Source organism: Mobula hypostoma, chromosome 6 (assembly GCF_963921235.1).
Source record: "Mobula hypostoma chromosome 6, sMobHyp1.1, whole genome shotgun sequence".
NCBI classification, from domain to species: Eukaryota; Metazoa; Chordata; class Chondrichthyes; order Myliobatiformes; family Myliobatidae; genus Mobula; species Mobula hypostoma.
Window position 1 is genome coordinate 69,579,681 of NC_086102.1, and position 13,470 is coordinate 69,593,150.

At 40.9% G+C, this 13,470-nt stretch overlaps 1 protein-coding gene across 1 annotated transcript; it reads left to right on the forward strand.

Moving 5' to 3' along the window:
* Nucleotides 1-8,334: 8,334 nt before the first annotated feature.
* Nucleotides 8,335-11,363, forward strand: LOC134348088 (claudin-8-like). The gene has a single exon (XM_063050932.1). It carries the CDS (start codon nucleotides 8,644-8,646, stop codon nucleotides 9,313-9,315), a length of 672 nt encoding a protein of 223 aa, XP_062907002.1. The 5' UTR covers nucleotides 8,335-8,643; the 3' UTR covers nucleotides 9,316-11,363.
* Nucleotides 11,364-13,470: the final 2,107 nt, after the last annotated feature.

Below are 13,470 nucleotides of genomic sequence, written 5' to 3' on the forward strand. Positions count from 1 at the left end.
CCAAAGGTTATAAGGAGAAAGTAAGAGAATGGTGTTGAGAGGGATAATAAGTTAGCCACGATTGAACGGCAAAGCAGACTTGATGGTCCAAATAGCCTAATTCTGCTTCGATGTCTAATGGTTTTATGGTCTAAAAATTGCCCAGGCATATCTGATCTTCAAAACTGAGAGATATCCAATCTAGCCAGTGTCAAATTATCAGTTCATCTAATAAGCAACTAAATATTTGAAGCTCATTTGGTGACGCTATCAAGCAGCACTTTTCCATCAATAACCCTTTCACTTTAATTCTGTGAGGTCCACTTAACTCCAGTACGAAACAAAAGAGCTGCATTGTAGAGTTGAGGTGGGAGTGGCTGCACCAGACATTTACACACCTCTTAATTGAGAATGCCGGTGGGAAGCCTAGGAAAAGGTGATTTGGAATCACGAGGAATCTCTTTAATGGTGTGAATTAGACGCACACAAAGAATGATAAAAATAAATTGCCTCAGCCATAGAACACTTAGGGTAACATTGTCCTAATACTCTTCAAATACTTCATCGGTGACCTTTTCTTCATCATAAGATCAGAGTGGGAATATTTGTTGATGATTTCACAATATTAAGTCCATTTTGCAACAGTCTAGTAATAAGATAGTCCTGTGTCTGCATACAACCAAAACTGGAGAAAATTTAAATGAGCTAAATTTATGAAGTAATCTTCAGAAAGTATCTCTCATAACTTTCAGAAATTTGTTACAGGAGTCTCATTCATCATCAGCCTTAATCTTTCATGTAGAGAGACTACCACCTCAAGCTCATGACCTCTGCTGAGGTGTTCTCACAGGTTTTTACATGCCAAACAGTGTGTGATGAAATACTGATCAATGCTGATTTGGGTAAATGGCAATCATGCCCTAGAGTAACATTATGCATTGAAGTACAGGATCTATGGCATGCAATTAATTATTTAGGAGTATTTATTCCTTTAATGGAGATTCCAGTCAGTTGAATGTTCAAAGCTGCTAAATTATATCTTTTTTAAAAACTCGAGAGATAATCATTATTTTCGATTTATAACAGCATTGCAGTGGTGGCAAAGGTATGTACAATAACAATACAATTAAAATATTAACAACCATTTTAAACATATATAGAGATGGATAATCAAACTTTGTCATCAACTGATGATTTTAAGGTAAAAGTAAAGCCGCAGTTGGTCATTTCCTCGATGAAGCTGCCAGGTTTCCCCCAAATCCAACATCCTTCTGCAGTGCTTTATTTCCATGGATAAGTAAGTATTGGGGAAGTAACAAGGAATCCTCTGGCCACTTACTGAAGGGCCTGTACTGTGCTGTACTTTTCTATGTTCTATATTCTATGTAAGCTTCTCCACCACGACAAGGTGACAATCTATGGAGAAGTGTCATAAGTATAAAGCAAGTAGAGCAGGGGTCTAAGCACACAGCCTCATAGAGTACCTATAAATTAATCTTGAGATCATTGGGTAGTCATAAAAAACCTAACCCTTTTAATACGAAAGGCCAAAAAAATACCTATAATTTATTTTGCTCAATGTACAATTCAGGTTATTGGTTTTATATGTGCAATATCTGTGTCTTAATCTTAATAAATATCTTGCATTGAGAGTTTCCTTCTCTCAGCTACAGCTGAAAAACTGCTGTACAAATTTATTAAATTATTCTCACTCAATGACACATTATAAACCAGTCTGTAAAAAAGTCTACTAAACCAGAAATAATCAAGTTAGAGTCAGTCAAACACGTCTTCAATCTCTTGTAAAGCAATGTTAAACCAGGTAACAAACAGAATGTTAACAAGATGTTGACAAATTAACAAGATAAAGATTCCAAAATAGATGAAGAATATCTTAAGGATTACTGCACAGAAGTATTGGATGCTTGGTTAAATTTTGTTCATAATTCATTCAACTTATGATGATAAGTTATTAATTTGAAATAGTCACTCTTCCCTCTCCACAGGTGATGCTGTTTGATCTGCTGAGTGTTTTCAGCATTTTCCGTTGGATTTCTTTGCTATTTTTTAATTCCATCACCGTTTTTATGTTTCATTTTCCTTTGTGAAACTAGGTTTGGGCATGGCATTCTGAAAATGTGTCAGCAGTGTTAACTGAACTGAACTACTGGAATATTTCTCTTTAGTCTCAGGTAAATACTGTGTGTCCCTACTAAATCACGCAGTCTTCCACAGTCAGAAGCCCTGGATGAATCATGAGATCCACAGTCTGCTGAGGGTCAGATCAGAGGCATTCAGGTTTGTAGACCAATAAAGCTACAAGAGATGCTGGTATGATCTCTGGAAAGTCATCTCACGAGCAAAGTGAAAACTCTGGATCAAACTTGAATCAACGAGGGATGCTCAACAGCTGTGGCAGGGTTTGAGTGCTATCACCTCTTATATAGTTAAATCATGTGACACGAGATACAGCAGGACTTTGCTTCCAGGTCAGCTGAATGCCTTCTATGCCTGCTTTGATCATCAGAAAATGGAGGAACCATCACAGACTCCCTCATCCCCCGATGACCCTACGATCTCTGTCTCTGAAGCTGACGTACATGCTACCTTCAGGAGGATGAGTCCATGGAAAACATCTGGACTGGACAGGAACTGTTATCAGGAACAAAGATATATTAGCTTCATGGCCTGTGACTGAATCCTTTTGTTTCTGAATATCAATTAACATGGTCAGACATAGTGTACACTGCAGCAGGCTGGAAAATTAAACTAATGCCTGAACCTTCAAAATGTGTTCATAAACGTACCAAAAGTTCTAATAACGTTGTAACATTCAAATGAATGCAGATCTGATGACATCCAGACAATCTGATGTTTCAATGAGTTCATGCAGTGAGACATTAAGACAGGATTTGGTAAGGATGGGGTGGGGTAGGAGAGGAGGCATGGGGGAACAGTGCACAGCTAAAGCATCCGGCTGATGCTGAAGGTGGTGTATAACACAGGCAAGTGTAAGACAGGGATGATGAACACTATACAACTGATCACTATCCAAGCAGCTCTGTTTGTTGCTTAAGGTCAGACAGTTTTGATAATGGTCGAAGGCAAATGGCCTACCAACCAGAGCCGATGTTGGGAATCTAGGACGGATCATTAAGTATCTAGATAGTAAAATGGTTAATGCACCATTTAAAAGTAATATAGGGTGTGTGGTCTAACCAGTGTTAAGAGTAGAGCTTGTTTTGCCTCTGCCTCTTTGATGGTATTTTACAGCTGAAACAGCCCAGTTGATGTGTGTTGTGTGTGTGAACAGTGCGAAGTTGTTCAATATAGGAAGGAGTTCAGCCAGGCAAATAAGTCGGATGGTGAAGGAGAACTGGCTGGGCTTCTGTTCAAAAGAGTAGTGGGGTGTGGAATGGGTGTGAAGGTTAAGACAAGACTATCCTTGTGCTGGATGAGGGATTACTGATTCCTGGTAAAGTAGAGCTGGTTGGGACCAAGGTGTTGGAATCTGTCAAAATGGAAGTGAGCACTGGTGGTACCTTAGGTATAAGTACAAAGAGTCAAGGTAGGAAAATAAGCTTGGTGGAATAATGCAGGTTGATGCCATGTGTAGCTTGGACAGTCCTGCATGTGGGTCTTGGGAAGGTAACAGTATAGGGCTGGGGCTCCGTGAGGCAGGAAACTGTAGAAGTGAGGCTCGTCACTATTTGGGAGACCATGGCCTGATTCAGAGGGAGCTATCAGAGAGTATTTGAGAGCTGAGGTTTGGCTTTTGTGACGTGGAGATCAGTTTGCTAGACCACAAAAGCACTGTCGTTTTCAATGAATGTGATGATGATAATCAGACTGAGTAGTACTACAATTGCTTAAGGAGAGGGTGGGGGTTAGGTTAGTTTGAGTGAAAAGAGTGGGGGAAATGGTACATGCCCCATTGGCATTTGGTCATAGAGAGAGTAAGAGGGGTTCAAGCGGGTTAGGAATAGTGGAGAGGAGAAAAAAGGTAACACAGTCTGGATTGGAGATTCTTGGCTCCTAGACAATATTGTTAGCCTTTGTTTCCTCTCCTTCAGTAACTGCTTTCATTCATCCATTAACTAGATGGCACCAAAAGCACTTTCTTTTGTTGCCTGAAGATCCTTGGAATTACATGATAACAGTCACTTGTTTTGTTTTAAACTCTTCAAACACATTTTTTTCCTCATTTCTCCAGTTTCAATGCAATGTCATTGACTCAAAACCTTAACTTTTTCTTTCCACAAATACTGCCTAAACTACTAGTTATCCCCAGTAAAATGCTAGAGGAACTCAGCAGGTCGGGCAGCATCTATGGAGGGAAATAAGCATGTAATGTTTCAAGCTGAGACCATTAGCACTGGAAAAGAAGCCCCCTTCTGGATTCTGCTCCCTTCCTTTTCAGTCCTGATGAAGAATATTGGCCCAAAATGTTGACTATTTATCCCCTTTCATAGATGCTGCCTGACCGGCTGAGTTCCTCCAGCATTTTGAGCCTGTTGCTGAACATTTCCAGCAACTGCACAATATCTTGTGTTTATAATTATTTCCAGTACTTTATGTTTCAACAAATGCTGGAATTATTCTGCAGGCTAGGCAGCATCAGTGGAGAGAGAAACAAGATCAACGTTTCAGGTTGATGATCCTCCATCTGAACTGGAGAAGGATGTAGGGAAGGGGAAGGAGGAGGAGAAGGGGAAAGGTGGTGGATGGGAGAGCTGAACTAATGCGTTAGAGATGGAAAAGCCGACAGACTACAGCACAGGAATAGGCCCTTTGCCCCTCGATGCCTCTGCCTATGCCAAATTAAACTCTCTGTTTGCACATGATCCATACCCCTTCATATTTGTGTGCCTATCTAAAAGCCTCTTGAGCAGTACTCTCGTATCTGCCTCCACCCACACAGTGTGTTCCAGACACCTACCGCACTGTGTGTGTACAAAATATACATAGAAACATAGAAAATAAGTGCAGGAGTAGGCCATTCGGCCCTTCGAGCCTGCACCACCATTTATTATGATCATGGCTGATCCTCCAACTCAGAGCCCCGCCCCAGCCTTCCCTCCATACCCCCTGATCCCCGTAGCCACAAGTGCCATATCTAACTCCCTCTTAAATATAGCCAATGAACTGGCCTCAACTGTTTCCTGTGGCAGAGAATTCCACAGATTCACCACTCTCTGTGTGAAGAAGTTTTTCCTAATCTCAGTCCTAAAAGGCTTCCCCTTTATCCTCAAACTGTGACCCCTCGTTCTGGACTTCCCCAACATCGGGAACAATCTTCCTGCATCTAGACTGTCCAATCCCTTTAGGATTTTATACGTTTCAATCAGATCCCCCCTCAATTTTCTAAATTCCAACGAGTACGAGCCCAGTTCATCCAATCTTTCTTCATATGAAAGTCCTGCCATCCCAGGAATCAATCTGGTGAACCTTCTTTGTACTCCCTCTATGGCAAGGATGTCTTTCCTCAGATTAGGGGACCAAAACTGCACACAATACTCCAGGTGTGGTCTCACCAAGGCCTTGTACAACTGCAGTAGTACCTCCCTGCTCCTGTACTCGAATCCTCTCGCTATAAATGCCAGCATACCATTCGCCTTTTTCACCGCCTGCTGTACCTGCATGCCCACTTTTAATGACTGGTGTATAATGACATCCAGGTCTCGTTGCACCTCCCCTTTTCCTAATCAGCCACATTCAGATAATAATCTGTTTTCCTATTTTTGCCACCAAAGTGGATAACTTCACATTTATCCACATTAAATTGCATCTGCCATGAATTTGTCCACTCACTCACCCAACCTATCCAAGTCACTCTGCATCCTCTTAGCATCCTCCTCACAGCTAACACTGCCACCCAGCTTCGTGTCATCCGCAAACTTGGAGATGCTGCATTTAATTCCCTCATCCAAGTCATTAATATATATTGTAAACAACTGGGGTCCCAGCACTGAGCCTTGCGGTACCCCACTAGTCACTGCCTGCCATTCTGAAAAGGTCCCATTTATTCCCACTCTTTGCTTCCTGTCTGCTAACCAATTCTCCATCCACATCAATACCTTACCCCCAACACCGTGTGCTTTAAGTTTGCACACTAATCTCCTGTGTGGGACCTTGTCAAAAGCCTTTTGAAAATCCAAATATACCACATCCACTGGTTCTCCCCTATCCACTCTACTAGTTACATCCTCAAAAAATTCTATGAGATTCGTCAGACATGATTTTCCTTTCACAAATCCATGCTGACTTTGTCCGATGATTTCACCGCCTTCCAAATGTGCTGTTATCACATCTTTGATAACTGACTCCAGCAGTTTCCCCACCACCGACGTTAGGCTAACTGGTCTATAATTCCCCGGTTTCTCTCTCCCTCCTTTTTTAAAAAGTGGGGTTACATTAGCCACCCTCCAATCCTCAGGAACTAGTCCAGAATCTAATGAGTTTTGAAAAATTATCACTAATGCATCCACTATTTCTTGGGCTACTTCCTTAAGCACTCTAGGATGTAGATCGTCTGGCCCTGGGGATTTATCTGCCTTCAGTCCCTTCAATTTACCTAACACCACTTCCCTACTAACATGTATTTCGCTCAGTTCCTCCATCTCACTGGACCCTCTGTCCCCTACTATTTCTGGAAGATTATTTATGTCCTCCTTAGTGAAGACAGAACCAAAGTAATTATTCAATTGGTCTGCCATGTCCTTGCTCCCCATAATCAATTCACCTGTTTCTGTCTGTAGGGGACCTACATTTGTCTTTACCAGTCTTTTCCTTTTTACATATCTATAAAAGCTTTTACAGTGGGTTTTTATGTTCCCTGCCAGTTTTCTCTCATAATCTTTTTCCTCTTCCTAATTAAGCCCTTTGTCCTCCTCTGCTGAACTCTGAATTTCTCCCAGTCCTCAGGTGAGCCACTTTCTCTGGCTAATTTGTATGCTTCTTCTTTGGAATTGATACTATCCCTAATTTCTCCTGTCAACCACGGGTGCACTACCTTCCTTGATTTATTCTTTTGCCAAACTGGGATGAACAATTGTTGTAGTTCATCCATGCAACCTTTAAATGCTTGCCATTGCATATCCACCGTCAATCCTTTAAGTGTCATTTGCCAGTCTATCTTAGCTAATTCACGTCTCATACCTTCAAAGTTACCCCTCTTTAAGTTCAGAACCTTTGTTTCTGAATTAACTATGTCACTCTCATAGCCCGTACACTACCTTAAGAATCCCCCCCCCCCCACTCGAGCCTTAAATACATGGCCTCTAGTATTTAACATTTCAACCCCGGGATAAAGATTCTGGTCGTGTTCTATCTATGCCACTGATAATTTTATTAACTTCCTCGCCCACTTCTTTGCTGACTGTGGGTTTACGAAGGAGTTTGGGGAAAGTTGCAAGGACCTGTGTCACGGATCATTACGAGGAGCTGCGAGACAGATCTGATCTACAGGCTGTTCCCAGGGACGGACGGACACACGGACACACACACACATAGGACATTAAGAGCGTCTGGAAGGTTATCAACTCGGTGAAAGACACCCTTTGCTCTGCCCGAAGCGTGTTGGTCCGCCAGCCCACCGAGTTGTCCGTAGAGGAATATGCTGCCGATTGGCTGCAACAGTGAAGCTCGGTGCGGCCACGAAAAGGACTCCGTGGGGAAGGAGCACAATATGCTGGGTGAGGAAGACCCCCAGTTATTGTAGTAATGTACCACCCCAGGGGCCCACATGAGTAGCAACAGTGCTCCTGTTTTTTTTAAAAATAATTGAACACTATTTAGATTAGATTATGAGGACATGCAGTCCTCTTTTATTGTCATTTAGTAATGCATGCATTAAGAAATGATACAATTTGTTCCTCCAGAACGTATTGTCTATGAATTTAATGATAAAAAAGCATTGCACAGTTTATTCTTGCAAATATTCGTTTGATTATGAATTAAGTTTATTTTGGGTTAAAAAATCTACCAGGTCTCTCCTCAGCACCCAAAACTCCAAGAGAGAAAAAAAAAGCTGAATTATTCAGTCGCCTTTACCACTCTCCAAAGGACAGCAACACTCTCGCTAACTTTTTTCACTATTTCCAGCCGCCCCCCTTTTTTAACTACGCCAGTGGCACACCATCATTTTGCATTTAACCCCCCCCCCCACCCCCGCCGACGAAAGATCGTCGACATGAAACGCTAACTCTGTTGTTCTCCTTCCACGGCCGCTGCCTAACCTGGCGCGATATTTTCTAACCTCACAAACCCCTCGCTTGTGATCATTCTTCTCAGATTCGTCCCGCCCCCTAGACAGCAACCATCCGTGAAGAACAAAACAGAGATTTAAAACAAACATAACCCGCTGTAATTCTGAATCACAATCTATTACTGATAACCCCCTGTCCCAGGCCACCGCCTCATTGGCTGCTGAGATCGTCCACCTTTTCCCCTCTGAACCCTTTCCCAGTCAGTGCTTTACTGAAGATGCAAAAAGGGCAGAGAGGGGGAGGATTTGTCAGGTATTTGCACTGAGCTCCTTTCAGCTCAGAGGAAGGGTAGGGCATTTTGCAATTTCACTCTCCAGCGGAGCGGCGGGTTAAGTGAAACCTGGCTCTCCCTAACAGGTGGCTGTGCTCCAGCGCGCTTCTGTGAACCCGAACAGCAATGAAGAGCTCTGCCCTGCAAATTGTCGGCCTGGTGCTGGGGGTCATCGGTCTGGTAGGGACGTGCGCGGTAACCGGACTGCCGCAGTGGAGAGTGACCGCCTTCATTGGGGATAACCTGGTGGTGTTCGAGAATAGGTGGGAAGGTTTGTGGATGAACTGCGTCCGGCAGGCGAACATCCGAATGCAGTGCAAGATATACGACTCCCTGCTGGCCCTTCCGCCCGAGCTGCAAGCTAGCCGTGCCTTGATGTGTACTGCGGTGGCTCTGCAGTTCCTGACCGTCCTCCTGACTGCGATGGGGATGAAATGCACTCGCAGCACGTTTGCAAGCGGGCGGTTGAAAAGCCGCATCCTGATCACAGGCGGCGTTATGTTTCTAATCACCGGCATTCTCGTCCTGATCCCCGTTTCCTGGGTTGGCAACTCTATTATCAGGAATTTCTACGACCCACTGGTTCCCAACGCACAGAAACATGAAATCGGAGAGGCGATCTTCATCGGATGGGCTACTGCCGGCTTCATCATCGCAGCAGGTGCCATCTTCTGCTGCTCAGGTCTACCCGAAGACGGAAAAGGTTACAGTTATGCACCTGGACACTATGGAAAGTATAACCAGCACCGGCCGACGAGGAAAGTTCCAAGCATGTATTCGAAAAGTGAATTTGTGTAGGTCACTGCGACCTATAGACATTTTGTCAGTCCAAAGGACTGCAAGGGTTAAAATTCCTTTGCCGGTACCCTTCGGAATTTGCAACGGGAAAGTGGCCCACGTATGGAAAATGTTCTGAACATTTTTGTAAAGCAGTTGTATAAAAATGGCAACTTTTATTTAAAAATATAGCATATATTTAATAATCAAATATTTAAACACAATATTGAAATGATTGTGAAAATTTGTAATTTTTTACAATATGTAAGACAATTTTAAAATAATTCTGTAAAAAGATTTTTTAATGTCTTATTACATTTGAATATTATTGAAAGAAAAAAATCACCTGTACTTGTACTCATACACTAGTGTTGAGTTACAGTGGAAACAAGTCATAAGTAAGCAAATAACTTTATTAACTGAGAGCAAGTTACTTTATCTATTGCTGGATTGGGTACCATGGTATCTTTTTAATGCAACACTTGCGTATTATTTAAACAAAAGTTTTGAAGATTGCAGTCCCATTTTCAGATGTTGATATTCTTCCTTAGCTATAGATTTTCCTTTGCCTTAAGCTGTGATCAATCAGGTTAATGATGATTTCTACTCAGATTCCCTTTTCCTGACCTTTGGAAAGTAATTGGCAGTAACTACACAAGGGCAGCAGGGCTGCTCGCCTTTCCTTAAAGTCTAATGTTGTTTCCTTCATATGGGGAAGTATTTGGCTGCACCAAGACCAACAACCATGCTTGTGAAACCTAACAATAAAATGCTGAAATCTACAACTACACTGACCATTCTTAAGTTCTCCTCAGACACAAGTGTTGACTTTGCATTATTCTGATCCCACAAGATAACTAATTCGAGCATCTGCAGCCCCTTGTGCTTCCAAGATGACTACTGCTTAGTTTTACAATTCAATAATATATGTAATCTATTGAGCATAACTTGTATGTTTTGTTGCTTGATTCAATTTACAGTACTCATATAAAACATTGGTTTAGTTAGTTTCACATAGTTTGTATTGTGAAAGGCATTGGACACCCACCAATGACACTTCGTGGTCTTCTGAAACAGTCTGTATGTAGGAGTGGTTTGGGTAGTTATCCAGTGTGTTGTGGGTTGCCTGAACATTTATCCACATTTACATTTAGCACTTCTGAAACTAGAGGTTCTGTTATTCAGTACAGAAGGGTCAGAACATGTTTGAAATGGGTTTGTTCATTCAGCTTCATATAAAACATGGTGGACTGATGTTTACAAAATTATAGCCAAGGTGAGGTGTTGTTTTAAGAGCAAATGAGGTTGTCTTCATTACAGTGTTTATCTTAGGGTCAAACACAAACTGCTTGCCCACAGAGCATTGATTTTTTTTTAACATCCATTCACCTCCACCTTGAAATGTCTGATGTGGAAGTAGTAAATTGTAATGTCTTTCCAACACACCAGTTGTATTTCAGTTTTAGAATCTGCAGAAATCAAAGCCAATACAGAGGGAGCAGAAAATTCCAACTAAATACTTGTTTCAGGAATACCTGTTTCTCACATTAACAAAATATATTTGAAGGAATGAGAAATGACCAAACTTTGTGGAACAAATGCTTTTGGTGAACTTTAAAGTGCTTATTATGTACATATATATAATTTACATTTGAATGTCAATTTAGTGTTTGTTGCAATTGCATTACACTAATGCATCTCTTCCATTTTAGCTCCACTACAGTAATACTTAAGACAAGGTAAGCCACCTTGTTGTAAAAGCTGATCTTACCAATTTCTGTGAGGTAGCATAGACATTTTGCAAAAATGATAGCTGCCAAAATGGTAAAAGAATTCTAGTTTGGAGATTATGTTTGGATCCCGGTGCAAAATAAACATTCACATTCTCTTTTTATTTTCTGTTCTGTATCCAGTCTAAAGTGTTCAGGGTAGGTTTTGTTTGTTTTCTGTTGCAGTGTTCCCTAGGTAATTAATGGAATAAGTTGTACAAAGAGTATGATTGGATTGAAGAACTTCGCATCCTAATCAAGCAAAATGGGGAGGGGACAACTAAAAAATGCAGCATTAGAAACACAGCACAATCGAATCTTCAGCTTACTGAATGGTGTGCATCTTGAATATTTTTTAACTTCTTGTGCACCTTCTAACTTAATTTTTTCAACATTAGCAAGAATTCTCACTTCACCCGTAACGTGAGAAGTTTTGTATAATTCTAAGGATTATAGAATGCTGCAGAAAAAAACAACTTGATGTGACAACAGCCAGTCAAGGCATCTGGAATCCAATGGCAGTTAAATTGGATTTGGTAGCATTGGTGAATTTGTAGATTTTGGTTCACAATATGAAAGCAACATCTTATGTTTATAATGCTATAAAGTAAGTTCATCAAGTGTTCGTCAAGAGCAGGCATTCCTAAACTGGGGCCGACGGACCCCTCGGTTAATGGTAAAGCTCCATGGCATGAAAAGACTGGGAACCCCTGAGTTAGAGCTTTTCTAGAAAATGGCTTATTAAACTTCATGGGAATGGTGAATTCAGTGCTTATCGCTGAAGTTTGGTCATTTCTATCTCACACCAAAGGAGATGTTCAGATAGCAGGGAGAGACCTGCAAGATGGACAATTGGGAACTTTTTTCACCAGAAGAGATGAGATTAAATAGTGAGTTGATAGAGGCTTTTAGGGAGAATTACAGATAATTTCCAGTGATTCAGAAGTCGAGAATAAGGAGATGTCATTAGATTTAGGATAGAGAGTAAATAAAATATTTTTGATCTGTGCATTAATAGCTGAGGTTAATCAAATGTGCTGTCACCACAATTGTATCAATATCTCTGGTGGAATCAGATACAATAACTGTGTTTGAGACATTTAGACAGGCAGTTAAAGCAGGCAGGTCACAGAAGGGTATGGCTATGGACTTTGTGCTGGAAAATGGGATTATAGGGCAATATGAACATTGTGAACCAAGGACTCATTTCTGAGTTGTACAATTCTCTGATTCTATGTTCCCATCACCTCTGGTTCCTTTGCATGTGAATAAAGAATTCTTCAACATCCATGCAGGTATCTGGAGCTACAACAAAGAGGGGGAATCATTTTTATAAGAAAATACTTAAACAATATTTGCCAGGCTGGTGTCTGCAACTACACTTAAATTAAATTATCTTTTGTTCAAGAAGAAATGGAATTGTTTTCGATAGGAGATAGGGGACAGCCAAATAATTATGGCAGAAATCAATGGGCTTAAGTAAATTATAACAAAATCGATGAGGTGACATAAAACACTATATACAGGACTTTACTCAAATAAGCTTTTCAAAATGCGCATGTGTTTTGGTTACATTATTGACTTGTTGCACACTTTCCTTTTTGTAATGCTGGTTTGTCATATTGAGCCTAAACCTACGTCAAAAGTATAATGAAATACTAAACTATCCTTGCAACTAATATTGCAAGTGTTACAGGGTGACCCTGGGTTACTTACACTTAACCTATGGCTACCCTTACAAATCATCTAGCTCCCATAATATTATTAAGTTTCAAAGTTTTATGAGTTTTCCAACTTATGTACAAGATCAAGCCATGGGCGCTTGTAAGAGTAGAATCCACTTGTTACCTTGGGACAGCCTGTACTTTATGTTCTTAACATCTAAATGATCTTTACTATGACTTTAAGGTTACCTGGTTACTGAAAAGTGTATTGGCTAAGGTACAGTAAATGCCAGTCATTGCCTTTTACTTGCCTTGCCCCTGGGTCTGGACCCAAGCCAGTGAAAAGAAGTAAGCTCCCTTTCCTTTCACTGCTGCTTTGAGGCACTTTGAAAGTTCATAAAACTGCTTAAATATTTCAGCTCTGCCTACAAGAGCATGAGAAAGAAAGAACAGAGTATAACGAGGAAGGAAATAGATAAAGAAATAAAGAGAAATACTGACCCAATTTCACAGTCATCATGTTTTATCTTGTGTATATTCTATATCAGAAAACTGTTAAGTGTTAAGTAAAAGACATAAAAATATTGCTGAATCTAGAAATTTGAAATTAAAAAAATTCAATTAAAAACATTCAGCAAGTCAGGCAGCATCCACAGAGAGTAACAGGGTTAATATTTCAGGTTAAAGACTTCATCAGATTCCCAGATTCCTAACTTTACTCACCTCTTTCTCTTATGTGTTAT

What these genes read in the sequence shown, in the direction of transcription:
- LOC134348088 (XM_063050932.1), top strand. Translation starts at nt 8,644, where the DNA reads ATGAAGAGCTCTGCCCTGCAAATTGTCGGCCTGGTGCTGGGGGTCATC.